The 21,307-nt window shown below is 41.1% G+C and overlaps 1 protein-coding gene across 13 annotated transcripts in view; it reads left to right on the top strand.

Annotated features, from left to right (window-relative positions):
* Positions 1 to 21,307, top strand: part of MAP7D2 (MAP7 domain containing 2) — a 221,039-nt gene that overhangs the window by 190,188 nt on the left and 9,544 nt on the right. For 11 of the 13 annotated variants that reach the window (XM_073616480.1, XM_073616483.1, XM_073616482.1 and 8 more), the window contains 8 exons: positions 1,964 to 2,193; positions 5,303 to 5,435; positions 9,653 to 9,857; positions 12,340 to 12,444; positions 15,421 to 15,474; positions 15,938 to 16,007; positions 17,174 to 17,363; positions 20,978 to 21,242. In XM_073616480.1, coding sequence (XP_073472581.1) covers positions 1,964 to 2,193; positions 5,303 to 5,435; positions 9,653 to 9,857; positions 12,340 to 12,444; positions 15,421 to 15,474; positions 15,938 to 16,007; positions 17,174 to 17,363; positions 20,978 to 21,218 — 1,228 coding nt within the window. In that variant the 3' untranslated portion in view covers positions 21,219 to 21,242. The remainder of the gene's footprint in view (positions 1 to 1,963; positions 2,194 to 5,302; positions 5,436 to 9,652; positions 9,858 to 12,339; positions 12,445 to 15,420; positions 15,475 to 15,937; positions 16,008 to 17,173; positions 17,364 to 20,977; positions 21,243 to 21,307) is intronic. The other 2 variants (XM_073616481.1, XM_073616477.1) reach the window with 2 other exon arrangements.

The following is a 21,307-nucleotide window of genomic DNA, read 5'->3' as shown; positions in this document are numbered from 1 at the left end:
TGCTAGACATTTAATAATTTCACCAGAATCGCCACTGGAGACAGTAAAAGGAGCAGGACATGAAAAAGATGGCTGCATCATGGATAAAAATAGGTTTTGACTAAAGGGATGTGGAGTTTTAAACTGTACCTTAGGTGGAGGTAGAGCCTACAGCAATTAAACATATGGTATCTCACAAAAGTGAGTACACCCGTCACATTTTTGTAAATATTTTATATCTTCATGTGACAGCACTGAAGAAATGACACTTTACTACAATGTAAAGTAGTGAGTATACAGCTTGTATAACCTTGTACATTTGCTGTCCCCTCAAAATAACTCAACACACAGCCATTAATGTCCAAACCGCTGGCAACAAAATTGAGTACACCCCTAAGTGAAAATGTCCAAATTGGACCCAAAGTGTCAATATTTTGTGTGGCCACCATTATTTTACAGGTCTGCCTTAGCCCTCTTGGGCATGGAGTTCACCAGAGCTTCACAGGTTGCTACTGGAGTCCTCTTCCACTCCTCCATGATGACATCCCAGACCTGGTGGATGTTAGAAACATTGCACTCCTTCACCTTCCGTTTGAGGATGCCCCACAGTTGCTCGATAGGGTTTAGGTCTGGAGACATGCTTGGCCAGTCCATCACCTTTACTCTCAGCTTCTTTAGCAAGGCAGTGGTTGTCTTGAAAGTGTGTTTGGGGTCGTTATCATTTTGGAATACTGCCCTGCGGCCCAGTCTCCAAAAGGAGAGGATCATACTCTGCTTCAGTATGTCACTGTACATGTTGGCATTTGTGGTTCCCACAATGAACTGTAGCTCCCCAGTGCCGACAGCACTCATGCACCCCCAGACCATGACACTCCCACCGCCATGCTTGACTGTAGACAACACACGCTTGTCTTTGTACTCCTTAACCTGGTTGCTGCCACACACGCTTGACACCCTCTGAGCCAAATAAGTTTATCTTGGTCTCAACAGACCACAGAACATGGTTCCAGTAATCAATGTCCTTAGTCTGCTTGTATTTTAGCAAACTGCGGGCTTTCTTGTGCGTCATCTTTAGAAGAGGCTTCCTTCGGGGATGACAGCCATGCAGACCAACTTGATGCAGTGTACGGCGTATGGTCTGAGCACTGACAGGCTGACCCCCCCACCCCCTCAACCCCTGCAACAATCGGTCTATTTTGCAAAGACACAACTGCTGGATATGACGCTGAGCACCTGCACTCAACTTCTTTGGTCGACTATGGCGATTTCTGTTCTGACTGTAACCTGTCCTGTTAAACCACTGTATGGTCTTGGTCACCATGCTGTAGCTCAGTTTCAGGGTCTTGGCAATCTTCTTACAGTCTAAGCCATCTTTATGTAGAGCAACAATTCTTGTTTTCAGATCCTCAGAGTTCTTTGCCATGAAGTGGCATGTTGAACTTCCAGTGACCAGTATGAGAGAGTGAGAGCGATGACACCAAATTTAACACACCTGCTCCCCATTCACACCTGAGATCTTGTAGCACTAACGAGTTACATGACATCGGGGAGGGAAAATGGCTAATTGGGCCCAATTTGGACATTTTCACTTACGGATGTACTCACTTTTGTTGTCAGCAGTTTAGACATTACTGGCTGTGATGTTATTTTGAGGGGACAGCAAAGTTACACTGTTATACAAGCTGTACACTTACTACTTTACATTGTATCAAAGTGTAATTTCTTCAGTGTTGTCACATGAAAAGATATAATAAAATATTTACAGAAATGTTAGGAGTGTACTCACTTTTGTGAGATACTGTATGCTTTGTTTCTAAGCTATGTGAAAAAAAGAGAAAAGACACTAAGTTGAAATCTGATCGGTTGCTATAAGCTATTGCTTCTATTAAATTCCAGGTCATCACTGTAAACTCAAATGTTTAGGTTTTTTTTAGACTAAATTAAAATGTTTGTTCATTTCCTGTACATATATTTTTATTTGCAGATCACTTTCAAAGTCATATGCACAGTCTCCAGTGAAAAACAACAAGCCGTTCCCAGCATCTCCTATGAAAACTCGATCTAGCCCAAATTCCAGCCAAGATGCACCTAAAAAGAGATCTGAGAAACCAAAAACAAGTCCTGAAACGGAGGAACATTCTGTGGTACCGAAAGCAGAATCATCCAAACTAGAGAAAAGTCTCTCCCCTAGTGAGAAGAAAGATGCTAATGAAAGTGAGTAATATCATTTTCCGTGTTATAATGACACTTCTAGGATCTCTCACAAGAGATATAAAGGTGTACACACTGGGGTTGATTTACTATAACTGGAAAGTGCAAAATCTGGTGCAGCTCTGCATAGAAACCAAACAGCTTCCAGGTTTGTTTGTTAAAGCTTAATTGAACAAGCTGAAGTTAGAAGCTACCATGCACAGCTGCACTGGATATTGCATTCTCCAGTTTTAGTATATCAACCCCAATGTGTCTCCTACCTAAAGGACTGGTACAGCAAAGGCATCCTTTTTCACATCTCAGACCCCAGTGGAGAAGTGAACTATATTCCTGCCAAGTAACAGTAAGAGGTCAAGGAACTCTGGAGTTCCCTGTGATGTCGGAGACATTCAGAAACACTTGGCGAGCTCTCGGAGTCGCTCGGATGCACTCAGAGGCTCAGAGACACTCGAACGGAGTGTTTTTCTGAGTTTTTCCGAGCAGCTCTGACCGGCTCAGAGTGTCACCGGCGCCCCCGCACCTCTGGGCAAATGTGGTACTGCACACCCCAGAGGCTTGAACCCTGCTCGTTTTGCAAGACAACGCTCGGAAAACAGAGTCAGGATTTTAAAAAAATTGCTTGTATTGCGAAACGCTCGTAAACCACGTTATTTCTGTATATTTGTTTGCGCAAAAGTTATTGCATCTACAAACTTTGGGATAGATGGGGCTTTTTATTTTTTACTGGTAATGGCGGTGATCTGCATTTTTTAGCGGGACTGCGACATAGAGGCGGACAAATCTGACACTGAGTGACACTTTTTGGGGGCCAGTGTCACACATACAGTGATCAGTGCTATAAAAATGCACTAATTACTGTATTAATGGCACTGGCAGGGAAGGGGTTAACACCAGGGGCAGTCAAAGGGTTAAATGTTCCCTAGGTAGGTGCTTACTAACTGTGTGGGGCAATTTCACACTTTTTTTTTTTAGATAGAGCAAGGGAGGGTTATTACCCCTGTCAGATATTTTTTTTTTGTCAGTTGTGTTCCATTTTGGAGATTTTCCTTCACTTCCTGTCTCATTGCCAAACAGGAATGAAAGGATATTCCTGCAAATTGAAGGCATTCACCAGAACTAGTGTCCCCATTGGAGGACGTCCCCTCCTATTACTTCTCTGGTTACAACCCAAAATGTGGGATTTTCTTTTGCTTTCTTTTACAATTATAATGATAAATGGGACAAATTGCTGTCTCTGCCCCTAACAGGGGCAGAGACCACAATACAAACTGACAAATGTTCTAATCCCTCTCCACTTTGTTCAAGAGAAAAAAAAAAAAAGTTTTGCCTTTAGTTATACTTTAAAGCAGGGGTCTCCAAACCTTATAAGCCAGTTTACTGTCCCTCGAACTTAAGGGGGGCTGGACTGTAGCCATTGGGAGTAGAAAAGGTCCTGACATCAGTGGGAATAAACAACGCCCCATAGTTTGTGTCAGTGGGAAAAATTGTGCCCAATTGTTGGTGTTAGTGGGAGGAATTGTGCTCCTTTGTTGATGTCAGTGGGAGGGATTGTGCCCCATTGTTGCTGTCATTGGGAAGAATTGTGCCACATCGTTGGTGTCTTTGGGCAATTTGTTGTCATTGGGAGGAATTGTGTCCCATTGAGTCGATGGGATGAATTTTGCCCAATTGTTGGTGTCATTGGGTGGAATTGTGCCCCATTATTGGTGTAACTGGGAGGAATTGTGCCCCTTTGGTGTCGGTGGGAGGGGTTGGTGTCATTGGGAGGAATTGTGCCCCATCATTGGTCTCATTGAGAGGAATTGTGCCCCATCGTTGGTGTCATTGGGCCCAATTGTTGTCATTGGGAGGAATTGTACCCCATCGTTGGATAACGGTGTAAGGAGTTGCGTCCCATTGTGTCGGTGGAATGAATTGTGCCCAATTGTTGGTGTAATTTTGTGGAATTGTGCCCCATCATTGGTGTAACTGGGAAAAATTGTGCCCCATCGTTGGTGTCATTGGGAGGGATTGTGCCCCTTTGTTGGTGTCAGTGGGAGGGATTGTGCCCCTTTGTTGGTGTCAGTGGGACACCAACAACCCATTGTTGGTGTAATTGGGAGGAATTGTGCCCCATCCTTGGTGTCATTGGGAGGAATTGTGCCCCATCTTTGGGTGTCGGTGTAAGAAGTTGTGCCCCATTCTTTGTGTCGGAGGGATGAATCGTGCCCCATCATTGATGTCATTTTGGCCCAATTGTTGATGTCATTGGGTGGAATTGTGCCCCATCATTGGTGTAACTGGGAGGAATTGTGCCCCTTCACTGGTCTCAGTAGAGGGGAATTATGCCCCATTGTTGGTATCAGTGGATAAAAGCAAGCAAAGGGCTGGAGACCACTGCTTTAAAGTATAACTAAAGGCAAAACTTCTTTTTGTTTTTTGTTTTTTTTGAATGGCGTGGAGGGGGATTAGAACACCTGTCAGTTTTTATTGCTGTCTGTGTCCCCGTTAACGAGATTCACCCTCCCTACTTGTCAGGTTTACCATTATCATTGAAAGTAAAAGAAACCCCCACATTTTGTTTTGCCCCCCCCAGAAAAGTAATGGAGGGGAACTCTTCCAATGGGGATACTAGTTCCTGGTGACCTGAGGGTCCCAAAGAATTTCTTTTTGCAGGTATTTCCTGTTTGGCTATGGGACAGGGAGTGAAGGTAAAGCTCTGCAATGGGACACAGATAGGGGAAAAATATCTGACGGGTTTTAACTCTCCCTTGCTCTATCCAAAATGAAAAAAGCATTTTTGCCTATAGTTGTACTTTTAAGGTTTCTGTAGAGGAATGGTTGACGGAGATCTAACACAAGATATTCTGTACATCGGCAGATATATTGAAGCTAAATTAATAAAATTTACATTTTTTACGATTTGCCTACTCGTACACACTAGTGAGTAAGGTGCCTATGTGACTCTTTACATATTTTTTGTAGAAATGTAAAAAAAGCAGGTTCAGCACTGTGGACAGCGCTAGCCTTACAAAACTGCTGCTGCACTTTCGCCAACAACACATTCCCTATCAACAGGGGTTTGGAGGGACTTTATACACTGTCTGCAATTTATATTCCTTTCCTGTTCCAGGTTCTGGAAAGATCATAGCAGGGACAACTGATGCTGATGAGGCTTCAAAGATACTGGCAGAGAAGAGGCGTCAGGCACGACTCCAGAAAGAACAAGAAGAGCAAGAAAGACGTGAACGTGAGGAGGCAGAGAGGTGGGTCAGGTTGATGATCGAAAGGCAAAATATAATAAGGACGTATAGAATAAACTTACAAATGCGTATATTGTGTGTGTGTGTGTGTGTGTGATATATATGTATTAACATAAGCTTTATTGGATTCTGATATAAAAGAAAGAAGAATTGCGCTAGGTGCTGAAATAAAATTTCTCTAAATCAAAGAACCATGAAGGAGGTCCTGCAGCTACGTACTATAACCCCAATACGAGGGCACATAGATAAAGAAAGATAAAAAAACAGTACAGCGCTGGACTAATTACAAAGTGAATGGATGTGTAGTTAAGTGAATATGAAAATTAATAATAGGATATATATAAAAAAAACTAGAAAAAATACATGATAAATATGAAATAATAATATTAAAAGGTCATGAAGTATCAACACTTATTACACTTAAATGTTCCAAAAAGTGCCAAAAAAAATGTTCAAATGAAAAAAGAATTCAAACAAAAGTCCACAAATGTGATAATATAAAGGTGAAGCAGATCCAAATCTGATGTTCCAGCTTATTTGTGCTGCCCGTCACCAGGTGAAAAACAAGATGGAGGCTTACCAGAAAGCCTGCGACCGCCCTTACTCAGGGGCGTCAGTACAGGCTTAGTAGGTTACCAAAAGAATCGCAACAGGATACCAGTTGTTGGCCCTCAGATCTCCTTTCTCCTTTCCGGATGTCTCCTTTGTGGCAATTGGGAATGCTCAAGAGAGTGTGATGACAAAATGACTCATAGCAGCAAACAGTCCAGCGGAGATAGACCATGCCAGAAAAAGAAGGAAACTTCCATAGTGTAAAAATGCCAAGTTCTAGCAGCCACTGCTCCAACTTCACCTTCCTCCACTCTCTCATATTCACTTAACTACACATCCATTCACTTTGTAATTAGTCCAGCACTGTACTGTTTTTTATCTTTCTTTATTGGATTCTGGTCAATGACAAACCCACCTCTACTCTCCATAACAACACTAAGAAATCTGACAGCACGTCTGACCCATGGATTTGGTACTTGCCAGTTCCTTAACCCCCCCTTTTGTTTTTTCCTTTTTCTTCACTTTGTTTTCTTCTTTACTTTTACTTTGATGAAGATTGCGGGACCCTGTGGGATTCCCACTAAGATTGTAATTTTAAGGCATGGGAACACCATTTTTCCTATAACCATTAACCTCTTGTCCCTTTTTCTACCTCCCCTTTATTGGTCCCCCCTTCTCTGGTATTTTAAAGTGGTTGAAAGGCAGAAGGTTTTTTATCTTAATGCATTAAGATAAAAAAAAAATCCTGTGTGCAGCAGCCCCCCTAATACTTACCTGATTCCCATCTCTATCCAGCGATGTTGCACGGATGCCTTGGCCTTCCAGGACTCTCCTTCCTGATTGGCTGAGACACAGCAGTGGTGCCATGGGCTCCCGTTGCTGTCAAAGTCAGTCAACCAATCAGGAGAGAGAGGGGGTGGGGCCAAATGCCCCCAACACACGGAGCTGCGGCTCGGCTCATGTGCCCCCATAGCAAGCTGCTTGTTGTGGGGGCACTCGGCAGGAGGGAGGAACCAGGAGCGCCGGCGAGGGACCTAAGAAGAGGAGGATTTGGGCTGCTCTGTGCAAAACCATTTCACAGAGCAGGTAAGTAAAACATGTTTGTTATTTTTAAAGAAAAAAAAAACAAAAACTTTACAATCACTTTAACGATCCTAACCACTCCTGTGGTTTTCCACCTAATCACTACTACTGTTAGAAGTTGGAATTATTGACAAATTGACTATATGATACCTGACTTTCCAGATTGTTCATTATATATACAGTGGATATAAAAAGTATACACACCCCTGTTAAAATGTCAGGTTTCTGTGATGTAAAAAAGTTAGACAAAGATAAATAATTTCAGAACTTTTTCCACCTTTTAATGTGACCTACAAACTGAAATCTTTTAGGGGGAAAGTAAAAATAAAAAAACTAAAATTAATGTAGTTGCATAAGTGTGCACACCCTCTTATAACTGGGGATGTAGCTGTGTTCAGAATTAAGTCGCATTTTAGCTCATGTTAAGTATGAGTCAGTACACACCTGCAATCATTTAAAGTTCCTCTGATTAACCCCAAAAAAAGTTCAGCTGTTCTAGTAGGTCTTTCCCTACATTTTCTTAGTCGCATCCTACAGCAAAAGCCATGACCGTCATCATCAAGTGGAGAAAATATGGCACAAGAGTAAGGATGAGCTCTGGGGTGTTCGCACAGCCCATGTGCAGAGCCCGCCAGGAAGTTAGCACTGCGCTGCGCTAATCACAGGCAGTGAGACATTTACCCGATGCGTGGCTGCAGAGATCAGGAAATGTCTCACTGCCTGCGATTAGCGCAGTGCTGACTTCCTGGCGAACACGCCGGAGCTCATCCTTACACAAGAGTGACATACCAAGAACTGGACATCCCTCCAAAATTGATGAAAAGACACAAACAAAAATGGTCAGGGAGGCTATAGCAACAAGGAGCTGCAGGAATATCTGGCAAATACTGGCTGTGTGGCACATGCAACAACAATCTCCCGTATTCTTCATATGTCTGGGCTATAGGGTAGAGTGGCAAGCCTTTTCTTACGAAGAAAAACATCCAAGCCCGGCTAAATTCTGCAAAAACACATCTGAAGTCTCCCAAAAGCATGTGGGAAAATGTATTATGGTCTGAAGAAACCAAGGTTGAACTTTTTGGCCATAATTCCAAAATATTTGTTTGGCGAAAAACACTGCACACCACCAAAAGAACACCATACCCACAGTGAAGCATGGTGGTGGCAGCATCATGCTTTGGGGCTGTTTATCTTCAGCTGGAATAGGGGCCTTAGTCAAGGTAGAGGGAATTATGTACAGTTCCAAATACCAGTCAATATTGGCACAAAACCTTCAGGCTTCTGCTAGAAAGTCAAACATGGAGAGGCACTTCATCTTTCAGCATGACAACGACCCAAAGCATACATCCAAATCAACAAAGGAATGGCTTCACCAGAAGAGGATTAAAGTTTTGGAATGACTGAGCCAGAGCCCAGACCTGAATCCGATTGAAAATCTGTGGGGTGATCTGAAGAGGGCTGTGTACAGGAGATTCCCTCTCAATCTGACAGATTTGGAGTGTTTTTTGCAAAGAAGAGTGGGCAAATATTGCCAAGTCAAGATGTGCCATGCTGATAGACTCATACCCAAAAAGACTGAGTGCTGTAGTACAATCAAAAGGTGCTTCAACATAGTATTAGTTTAAGGGTGCAACCATATGCAACCATATCATTTTATTTTTTTATTTTTACTTCCCTCCACCTAAAAGATTTCAGTTTGCTGTTCAACTTGGTAAAGGTGGAAAAAGTTCTGAAATGATTTATTTTTGTCTCATTTTGTTAGACTTTTTAGATCCACTGTATATATCATTATTTGAACAACCTGTACTTACTTGGATAACTATTGTCCTTATTCTGATATATTCTTATGTTATGCTGGCGATTAACCTGATTTTCTGATTTGCTTAATCAATCCTTTATTGATTAAGGCTTTATATATCAATAGTTTGGATAAAGAAATATTGATGATAATAATTGGCCCACAGATCCTTTCTACCAAATACAGCTAAATAAAATTTAAAAATTAGCAAGTGTTAACGATGGCTATTCTAGTAACAGGGATTCATAGTTACAAAAATGTAATCTGTGGGCCAAGTATCATCAATATCTCCTTATCCAAACTATTGATGTATATAGCCTTAATCAATAAAGGGTTGATTAAGCAAATCAGAAACTATTGATATATAAAGTTAATCTTTTGCTTTATTCTCCTGTTATGAGGGAAATTGGATTCCATTTGCTTCTTTTGAAGATGATAGCTATCTGGCTATTGATACTTCTGTGTCATTGACCTGACACATGCATGCAGCAAATAAGTTAGCTCTTCATATCTTAATACTTGTTCCAGGCCAGTGATTTCAACGTAATTAAGACAAAGTATTAGCAAAAGCAGTCTCCTCATTTTTCTCATACCGGGTTTTTAAGCTCCACATTTTGTATGTGATCACCTTAAGGAGACTACTTTGTAGTTTAGATATGAACCGATCCAGTAATAAAAGTTTCAGGTTACCCAATTCCATTTTACTGATGTTTCTTTCACAAGATGTTTCCTATTTCTTCCCTGTAAAACCAATCTAATTTTCTTGTATTGTACTGTGTGCTTCTAGGTTGAAGAAGGAAGAGGAAAGGAGGAAGGCAGAGGAGGAGAGGCAACGTCTACAAGCAGAAGCAGCTTTGCTGGCAGAAAAGAAAAGGCAAGAAGAGGAGGAAGCCAGAAGGAAAGCAGAAGAAGAAGCAAACAGAAAAGCAGAGGAAGAAAGACTCCTGAAGGAAAAACAAGAAAAGGAATTGCAGGCCTATCTGGAAAAGCAGGTACATGATATAATGGCATCTTCGTAGGTAACCTTTTGATTATTGTTGGTAAAGTGATTGTGTGTGCAACACACACTTTCACATTTTTGAAATTGAAAAAGAGCAAGGACTTTGCGTAATGCTGTTGTTTTCATGGCAGGCCTGTATATAAGTACTGATATGTTTCCCCAAAGTTGCACCTGATACGCGAGGCATTTAAAGTAGAACTAAAAACTTTTTTTTTTTTTTTTTTTTTAGTTTTGGACAGAGTGGAAATTAGACCACCTAGTATGTTTTATTTGCTGTCTGTGCCCCTGTTAGGGAGATTCACCCTCTCTATTTGTCCTGTTTACCATTATCATTGAAAACGACCGTAAACGAAAATTCCAGATTTTGAGATGTCCTCAGAAAAGTAATAGAGGGAAAATCTTCCAATGAGGACTCTAGTTCTAGAGACCTGGAGGGCCCCAATGGATTCCCTTAATTTGCTGAGATTTACTCTGACTTCCTGCTTTGGTTTATGGGACAGGAAGTGAAGGGAAATCATCTGAATTGGAAACAGATGGCAAAAGGAATGACGGGTTATAATTTTCCCTTACTCTATCCAAAATGAAAAAACTTTTGCCTATAGATCTTTTTCCCTGCAAGAATGAGCCCAGCTATGCACACAAAGTATAATGCCCCACCCATACCTGCAGCAAGTTCCAATTCTGTGCAGAGCTCTTTTCTAATCTTCTAGCGCCAGACTTTAGACCAGTCTGAAGCAGACAATTATCAGTCACATGCCCTAAAAAAAAAAAATGTAATTCCATAGTGAGGAAAAGTCGTTTTTAACCAGTACCTTCTCATCAGTGATCCTTGCACCTTCCTCCATATGAGGCTTTGCTTTTATAGTCTTGGCCCCCCTCCACCCCCTCAAAAATACCAACCTTCTACATACCGGCGCCAGTGTCTGTACACTGGATTCCTGCTTACAGAACCTTTAGTGGGTGACTTCTTCAAGTGTTACTTGCTCACATATATGGGGGAGGCAGAGGTAGGGCAATATTTCTTTCATTCAGTGGTGGGGAAGGAGACCTGGAAGGAGGTGGTCAGCTGCAGCAATAGTTCCAATCCGGTGAATGCTGGCACAGCACCAGCAACAAAAAACATTTTGCCACCCATTGTTTTTTTAAGCCTGGGGGCTCACTGCTCGTTTGTTTAGGGGGTGTTAAAAGGACCTTTACTTACCTGATTCCCCACTCCCCCAGTAAACGGCTCTCCCCCATGCTTCAACAGTTGACTGTCCCTCAGTGTCCTCATGTTTGGCTTTGGTCCTTGCATCAGTCTTGATGATGTCAGGGGCATTTGACTGCTGGAGTGCAAGGGAAAAGAGGCTGCAGGGACCAGTCTAGCAGCCTCCTGGTGTAGGTAAGTAAAAGGGCTTTTCCCTGGTTACTGAGTTTTGTATTTTTAGGCTAGATCCAAATCTTTGAGAAGTCAGTTTATGGCTGCTTTCCTGCATTTTTTCGTTTTGTTTTTACAAAGATTAGTTTATGTGCATTTCATAAATTATATAAAAATAAAAAATCCTGCTTGGGATCAATTTGGTGGTATTTTAGGCCGGGTTCACACCTATGCGAATTAGATGCGGATTTCTTCCTCATCCAATTCGCATAGCAGGAGAATGTGACTGGCTCCCTATGGAGCCGGGTCACATAAATCCGTTGCGGCTGCAGAGCGCACTGCACAGAAACACTGTGTGTCTTTGGTTCCGTTTCAGGGCCGAATTCAGGCATAGAATTGGCCCTGATTCTCCTGAAATGGGCAACAGGGACGCACATCACTCCTGTGCGATCCGCAGCGGGTTACAGTGTGAACCCGGCCTTAATGATTTATACAGTACATGTCATAAAATGTTTTGACACTTTGGACGCAGAATAAAAATTCAACCATAAAGACCTCTACTAAACCGTTGCAAAGCACAGAGGACTTTTTTTTTTTTTTTTTAAACCGATGGTGGCACCTAGTCTCACTGTAATTATAAATCCAGAAAAAAAGTATTTTTCCCATTTCAGGAAACCTTGGTTTTTCAAGATAATGGGTCTGCATGACAGCCAGGCTATTGGCATTTTCTGGAAGCATTTCCTGCAATACTGTACATTATAACTCTAATGTCACTTGAAAGCTTAGTACACTGTTATATATGAAAATCTGGCCTGTACGCTGTGCTTATTGCCTGCATGTTTTTATTTTCAGATTGTGTGTGTGTGTGGATCAATATATGTATGTATGTGTAATAAACATTAAAAAAAATAAAAAAATAAAATGTATCTTAAACCTTTGTTTCCCTTTTAATATAGATGGTATGTATTCTCAAAGATTCAGTTCATTATTTTAGCTTGATAAAATGCCATCCTCAGCCTAATAAATATGATACAATGGTATTCATAAATCATATAACCACCATAGAGCCTGCTAAACCTAGTGTTATATTTGTGACTCACTTTTGTGTCACTCTTAGAAAGAAGAGGCTGAAATGAGGGCCCGAGAAGCAGCAGAAGCCATGAGAGTAGAGAGAGAACAGATCATACAGCAGATTGAACAAGAACGACTGGAGAGAAAGAAGGTAAGCCTTCTGTTGTTTACTGGATATGTTTTGGCAGAACAGCATCAGCATTATCGTGCCCTGTCACAGCATAATGATTACATCAGTCCATGGTGATCAATATGACTAATAGGAATGTAGGGATGAACAGAGTGATTTTGGCATATTTACCAATTTTACCATTGGTGAAATTTAACCTCCGCTTTCATATTCGTTCATTGAGCTGCTTATGTAAAAAAAAAAATTTCATTTATTTAGAGGGTTCCGGTTTGTTAAGTGAATGTAGCTTAGTTTTAGCTTATTTCATTTAGTGGGTTTTGGATTTACTTTTAGGAAGGGGGCACTTAAACCCCCTTCCTAACCAGGCCAATTTTCATCTTTCAGTGCTATCACATTTTGAATGACAATTACTCAGTCATGCAACACTGTACCCATATGAATTTTTTGTCCTTTTCTTCATACAAATAGAGCTTTTATTGGTGGTATTTAATCACCACTGGGTTTTTTATTTTTTGCGCTATAAATAAAAAAAGATTGAAAATTGTGTAAAAAAAAAAAAAAAAAATGCATTTTCTTCGTTTCCATTATAAAATTTAGCAAATTAGTAATTTCTTCATAAATTTAGCCCAAATTTATACTGCTACATATCTTTCGTAAAAATCAGTGTATATTATTTGGACTTTGTCAAAGTTAGTCTACAAGCTATGGTGTCAATCATTGAAAATTGTTCACACCTGATGTACTGATGGTCTATCTCATTTCTTGAGACACTAATGCCACATACACACAGTCGGACTTTTCAGCCACAAAAGTCCGACAGCCCGTCCGACAGCCCGTCCGACAGACTTTAGACAGACTTTCTAACGACCGGACTTGCCTACACACGATCACACCAAAGTCCGACGGATTCGTACGTGATGACGTACACAGGACTAAAATAAGGAAGTTGATAGCCAGTAGCCAATAGCTGCCCTAGCGTTGGTTTTTGTCCATCGGACTAGCATACAGATGAGCGGATTATTGGGTCCGGCGGAGTTACGACGTAAAGATTTGAAAAAAATCTAAAATAATAATGCGCCAACCCAAAAGGTGAGGAGAGCAGCCAACACAACAATCAGACAAATTGTGATAAAATAACGTGCAAAAGTGTGGCAATAGGAAAATACTGTATATGAAGCATGTTCCAAATCTAAAGTCCGTCAGATTTGCCACTGGAAAAGTCCGCTGAAGGTCCGGTGAAGCCCACACATGATCAGATTGTCCGCCGGATTTGGCATGTTGGCGTCCGTCGGACAAGTCCGGTCGAAAAGTCCGACCGTGTGTACGCGGCATAACAAGCCAGGAAAGTATAAAAACCTCCCAAATGACCTCTTTTTGGAAAGTAGACATTCCAAGATATTTAGTAAGAGGCATAGCAAGTTTTTTCACGTTTACATTTTTTTCCCACAATTCTTTGCAAAATGAGGAATTATTTTTTTATTTACATTTTTTCACAAAATTGTCATATTAGGTTATTTCTATTATTATTAGGCTATTTTATGTCTGGTTATTTCTCTCACATGGCATATACACACTTAAAACCGAGTATGGTGATACCACATGTGTGAGACTTTTACACAGCCTGGCCACATACAGAGGCCCAACATGCAGGTAGCACCGTCAGGTGTTCTAGGGACATAAATTACACACCATTTCCAAACAACCTATCACACTTCTGAAGGCCCTAGAGCACCAGGACAATGCAAACACTCACAAAATGACTCAATTTTGGAAAGAAAACACCCCAACGTATATTCTATGAGGCACAATGAGTTATTTGAACATCTCATTTTTTCCACAAGTTTTTGGAAAATGGAAAGAAAATAAGCACATTTTTCTACGCTTTTTTTGTACACATTTTTACAGCGCCGTTGAGGATCCACTGATAGGGTGGCACTGATGAGCACTTACTGATGGGCACTGTATTGGGGCACAAATGGCCACAGATGGTGCACTGTAGAGTACTGATGGGGCACAGAAGAGGCACAGATGTGGCACTGCTGGGCACTTGGAATGAATAACAAAAAATCAAGCAGCCTCACGCTGCAGCTTCTCTCTCCCTCTCCTCACATGATCGGTGTGAGGAGAGAGAGAACCGGACATGACGCAGTTTGTTGACAGTTTGGACGGAGCGATAACATGGTAAAGGCCTGCTGGGATTGGCCCTTTACCCCGATCTGTGACGCCCTTTACCCCGATCTGTGACGCCCTTTACCCCGATCTGTGACGCCCTTTACCCCGATCTGTGACGCCCTTTACCCCGATCCGTGAGTCCCGTGTGCGTGCCCCAGGGGGCGCGCAAAAAGCGTGATTCTGGGAGGACGTCATTGTACGCCTTCCCAAAATTATCCGACCGTGCTGTACCAGTCATTCGACTAGGGCCCCGTTGGCAAGTGGTTTAATGCCTATCACACTCTTAAAAACCACCCTTCACCTTTCAAATTGACTTCAATGCATCTTCGAAAAGGGTATTTCACAAAACATTCTTACATTTTGACCAAAGTGAGGAAATTAAAACTTCATTTGGTTAATCCCCTAGGTCGCCACAATGCTTGTGGGAACCAAATAGTAATAATAGCGTGTATTTTAGTGCTGTTGGTTGCTTTTTGTAGGCCAGATCAGGTTGATTTTAAAGCTTAACTCCAAGTATACTATGACTTTAAATATTTTGTTTGGACCAAGCTGGCTATTTCCTTTAGAAATCGATGCAGTGGCTGTTAGCACTGTAGGTTGCATCAGGGAAATACAGTTTACAGCGCTGCGTTTCGGCAGCAATACGGTACCTTCCCATCTCATTCTCATTTTCATACAAAGTCGATTCAGTCTGAGATCTGCTCAGCCGTTCACGAGCAACTTTGTGTTATTGGGTCCAAATCTTCCTCTGATTGGCTGAGGTGGAGATTGTGACCTCATCTGTCCACCTTTCTATATTCTGATGATAATTCTTTTTTTATACAGAGAATTGACGAGATCATGAAAAGGACAAGGAGGGGCGACAGTCAAGAAACAAAGGTATGCTTCCTTGGGATGGCTTCTAGGTTTTCTTCAGAACATTGAACTGCTATATAAAATAAAACATTAAGTTGATCTGCCATTGGTTTCCCCCTCCAATTGCAGGCTGTAGGCTGTGACTTGCCAAACCCCAGAATGCCTTTCCTATGCCCAAACGGGTATATTTTTGCTAGCTCAAAAATCTGCCAATTACCTCTAAAATGATTGTGTAGGTGCTTGTAAGGTTGTCAGTATTTTCATTTGTAAGCTCATCTAGGCAGGCATAGATGTGAATGGTTGATTAAGATGTACAGTAAATACATTTTTTTTTTTTTTTTTTTACCACCTTAGATTTGTTAATTCTGTATAATTGCCTGAGTTAATAAACATACAAATAACCAATATACTACATACGGTTAAAGCTTTATTTGTCCCATTCCACTTTTTTCTATTGTCACTAGTTTTTTTTTTTTAATTTTTCCAGAAAGATGATCCAAGACCAGAGGTTCTGTCATCTTTAAATTCTGAAAATAGACCAAAGGATAATAAAACAGGTTGGTAATTTTAGATAAAAAAAAACTGTTTAGCATTAGATAGTATACCATGGAACAGGAAATTAATGTATGATATAAAAATGTTTTGGGGACACACAGGCTACTGTAGTATAAGTAATTTATATTTTAAGTGTTTGTTGGCTTTTGTGATATCCTTTGTTTTTAGGGAGAAAGTCCACCCAACAATTATATTTCAATTAGATATTGGTTTCTTACACCTGTTAGGAGCTCTGGAGGCAAGATCTATTTCCTGAGATTCACATTTGCTGTTACTGTTACAAGAAGTTGTCCCACTCACCTTGTTAAAAGTTTTATCTATTTTTTATATAATATGAAGAATGCCTTAGGATGAGTGGGAACACTCTAAGTGCAAAGGTGGCTGAGAACCATTCCAGAAACTATGGTAGAAAAATATCTGAAGTCCTCAAGAAATGTAAGCTGGCAGGAGGGCATACAGCCCTACATAGTTCAGGTTTTCTCTATGGAGCCTGTTCACACATCTGTAGGCCGGCCATGGTCTGTTTTTCAAAAAAAAGAGTCCTGTGCAATTTCAAGTAATACTTTGCACCCGAATCACACCTGAACCGGTGAACAAAACTGCACTGGACTACTTTTAAAAGCCGTACTGAAACCGCGGCCAGACATATGTGAACCGATCCTAAGTGCCCAGGGGTAATCTGTAGACACATGGAATGCTGCATTTATGTAGGAACCTGTGGACAGATCCATGTAGTAAGAAACAAAGTATTTTCAAACTTGAAACAAGCCCCAAGAAGCAGAAAATACCATTTACAAACTGTATTATTTTACTGCCTTCTTTATAATATCTTAACAGGTGGAGTTCTATTGCAAACCTGTTTCCCCAAATACACTGGAGATCTGTTCCTTGGTGCTGTAGGAGGGCAGGGAGTTCTATTTAAGTACTTCACTATACTTCCAGTAACAGCCACACAGACACCTTCCACCATAATGAGAAATATTCTCCCATGTACGGTCGCAGAAAGTCCATGTGTGCTCCCTGTTTTGCACCAACAACCTGAACAAATATAACTTACAGGGTAGTCCCTTCAGTAGAGTGGGGTGTGTTGTAAATAACAATTACAATTCGACACATATATTGGTGCTGATTTCTTTTATCGTTTTCCCCCCTGCTGCTGGTATTTTAGTGCAAGTCAATGGGTTATCCTCTCATACAGAAGATATGAAACCTGCTGTTGCAATCATTGAAACAAAGCCTAAAGAATTGTTCTCCAGTGGCCTGAAAACAAATGTTAGCCTTATACAACTTGATGCATTTGAAGGGAAGTGTAACAGTCTGGATGATTCCACGGATGAAGTTCAGTCAATGGATGTGAGGTACTTAAAAAGCAGCAACATAATACACTGCATGTCTACCAAATGTCACTCATTTAGATTGCAGGCAATGATGGATGAGGGCCCTTCCTATACAAGCGTATTATCAAGGTGATGATGTAATGAAGGCACTATATCATTTAGGTATAGGAAATGGCAGTGACAGAAGGTAGTGAGAGTTGCACAATAAAAATTGGTTAGGTTAGAAGGCAAATATGTCAAGATGGGTCCAGTATGGTGGAGAGAGGAGAAGAATAGGGAGTTCTGAAGAATAGGGTCTGACCTATAGAAGCCTAAATAAAAATGATTCTGTAGGAGTGGAAAACTGAGACTAATGCTTGGTCCCTGTGCCTTGTGAAATTCTCTATCTAGCACAGAAGGGGCTCTGTTTCTCTTATAAAGATCCCCTAGAGATTTCTCATTTTGAGAAACTAATAAATGTGCTTGTTCTCCTGCAGTTCATAAAAGCTTGAAACTGAAAGCTCTGATATTCACGTTAAGTGTATAGAAAAAAGATCAAAATTAGACATTGGCAAAAAAGTAGAAAACTTGAGAAATGTGGTGTAATTGTGAAGGGGGATACAATTTACATTGCTCTACAGAAAGCCCCCACTCCAGTTTCTCACCGAGGAAAATAGTGGATTACACTAGACTTCGCTTTGAGTGGTATAAACCCTAAGTGAAATAAATGTATTGTCTTTAGTAACACTTTTTTTTTACATTTAACTGAATTATTTTTGCATGCAGAAATCTGCTAAAAATTTGTAGATAAGTTGCCCTAAACAGAATTATATATAAGGAGACTTAAGTTTTCCCATGTTAAAAACTGGAAAAATATAATACATATATATAATACATATAATAATGTAAAATGAATAATGATGTATGTGGCATACCTGGCTGATCCCTATGGAAGCTGGAAATTACTGTAGTAGGCACTGCTACTACAGTGATGGCCTCTAGCTTCCGGGCCCCATGCCAGGTTGCTCTGCTGCTTAATATACACAGGACATCACTTGCATATGCACGGGTCCCATTTCAAGAACACATTTTGAGAACATGTATTTTCTCAATGAATGTAAAGTGTGGAGGTTGAAGTACTGTCATGATCTCTCCTTGGTCCTTTCAGAGAACACCCGCAGAGTGTTTTCTGAATGGTGCCTGGGCCACACAAGTGACCACCTGTGTTCACTAGGCAGCAGGGCAGTGCTCGTCATAGGACCCGGAGGCTAGCAGCGATAGCTGTAGTAGAAGTGCCTACTACAGTGATTTTCAGCTTCCACAGGGATTAGCTAAAGCCTGGTACACAGTATTTTTTTCTTTGAAAAAAAAAAAAAACAAAACACTCGACTCCGGTTGGAGTCGCTGTACTAACTATGCAAGGTTAGCACAGTGATCTCCCCTGCTGAGCTGTTGGGGATGGCCCCCTCCAGAACACTCCAATCAGCGCTGATCGCGAGTCGGATGGCTGCTGGTTCTCCAGCATGCCTGTCTGACAGAAGCTGTCGAACAGGGTGGCATACACACGGCCGAATTTCAGCCGTTTTTTGTTTTGTTTATTTTGAACCGCCCAATGTCTCCCAACATTCCCAACATTCAGCCCACGTGAACGAGGCTTTAGTATGTCACGCATTCTTGCACAACGGTAGCCGAGGGTACATTTTTTGGGGGGGGCGGCAAGCAGTAACACCCCCCCGTCGGTTAGCGTGTGATTCTGGTGCACTTACCCCATCTGTGCAGTGCTTCAACGGCGGCTTCCCTTGCTCAGCGGAGACGGCTTTCCCTTACTCTGCTCTCCACGGGCATCGGCGGCTTCCGTTTTCTCCCTTCTCCTCAGCAGCCAATTGGGAGTCTTCTCTTTACGGTCAATCGGAAAATGGGTCTCAGACCTGCTTCTGATTGGCCGGATTGAGGATCAGTGTTACAATAGCAAATGTTCATTTACCTGGGTGGGCTCATGGCGCACTGCTCTGCGCTCAGAGCCCACCCTATTTTGAAGCCTTTTAGAACCTATGGCTCTAATCGGGTGCTTCAAAAAAACACCCCTGTCACTGTAATTCCGGTCACCCGGCATCCTGAAAGGGGCTGAATGCATGAATAAGGGGTGGCCGCGGCGGCTGTGGATAGATTCATGCTATGCATGAATCTATCCATTAACCATATAGGTGGCATGGATAGAAGGGGCGGCGCCCTGGCGCTTCTAATGGACAGGCCGCCACTGTTCTTACATTGGTCCAAGCTGGACCAATGTAACTATGCAAAATAGTCCATACATAAACTTCAGCTTTAACATTGAGCAAATTTTTTTACATGCTCAGAATTGTTTCTCTATAATTTTATTATTATTTAATAAAAAGACAGTTATACTACCTGTCAGAATACCAGTATCGGCCTTTTAGAAGTAAGCCCTAAAAGGATAATTGGCTGGATGAGGATTTGTTTTATCACCGCATGATGTGAAATGTTAATGCTTTTGCGTTGGTGAAAGTGAGTGCAGAATTCCTAAAATGGACCATGTATGGAAAAAATCATGAAATAAACGTTTGTTGCTTATAGCATTCAGACAGTTTTCAAATGTGTTTTTTCCATTACAAGTTTAGAAACAGAAGGGTCCGTGCAAGAGCTCCTTGTGTAACTTAAATTGAATTTACACATGATATCAGAAATAAAGGCTGGGCATGTATAGTGCATATGGGTTTGGAGTTCTTTGGCAGTGCCCTTGAGAATCTTTAGACTACGTCACTTCATTACAATGGGGTGGAGAGGCAATTTTTGTTAAGAAAATATATCTGAATAAATTGAGCACGAGATGAGGACAGCTCCAGTAAATGGTTACTGTTACTCTACCTTGACATTCCACTAAATGCTTAGTAAATATACCTTACCTGAAAGCAACTGTCCCCATTTTCCCAAAGACCTGATGCTAAGAGAGCTTATTGGAAAAGTCAGATATAGCCCTTCCTGTAGGCTGGCTTTAATGGTTAAAGCAGTTGCTGTATGTAATTTTTTATTTTATTATTTTAAATTACAGCCTAACCTCCATATATTAACCATATCCATACTGTAGGGCTTTAGGTACAGCTATTCTGGAAATTGAAAAATCTCCATATATACTTGAAAGGTACAACTATACTTAATTGAACTATTTGCCACGTATTCCTAGGAAAATTCATAAATATAACCACAAAATTCAAAAATACCTGGTGATCCTGTCAGCCTTCCAGTCGATTTACAGACCTTGAACACGCATGCAGATGTGGAATCCTGGTTTCTTATCCGCATGCCTGGTACAGGTCAGTGACTTGAAGAATATTGAAGCCAATGGCTCAGCACAACCACCAGGTAATCGGCATTTGAAAACGCATGTTTCCTGTATTTAATTAATGCTAGGTTTATTTAAATGGTGAGAGGTAGAGTTTACCAAGTATGGGGTGAGGACCTGATTGGTATGGGATGTAGGGTTTAATTTCCTTCAAGTATACTGTATCATAAAACCCCTATATAATTAATATATGCAGCTGCCTACCTTTTCTTCCCTTTTCTTTTGTATAGAACATGAACACTTTCATTTTGTACAATGTTTATCTCTATAAGTAATTGTCAATATTTTCTCGCAGTCCAGTATCTAAAGAAGAGCTCATATCCATCCCAGAATTTTCACCGCTGAACGACCTCAATCCAAGTTTGGAGAATGGGACTAATAATTCCAGAGCCTTGGAAGATCTTCTGGATTTCACTGGTCAGGCCACTTACTCCAAGATCTCGAGCGAAAGTATACACATTGATGACTGTAATAGAAACCTTATTGATGGATTTAACAGTCCAGGACAAGAACCCAAACTTAACACAATCTGCTGATTTACACAGCACACTGTAATATGGGTAATGTTTAATTTAGTGTACTTATGCATGTAGAGAAAAGACAAAATCCACTTAGGAATATACGT

The sequence above is a fragment of the Aquarana catesbeiana genome, linkage group LG02 (genome assembly GCF_042186555.1).
Source record: "Aquarana catesbeiana isolate 2022-GZ linkage group LG02, ASM4218655v1, whole genome shotgun sequence".
NCBI lineage: Eukaryota > Metazoa > Chordata > Amphibia > Anura > Ranidae > Aquarana > Aquarana catesbeiana.
The sequence above is the reverse complement of the archived record's forward strand: the minus strand, read 5'-3'. Positions and strand labels throughout refer to the sequence as shown.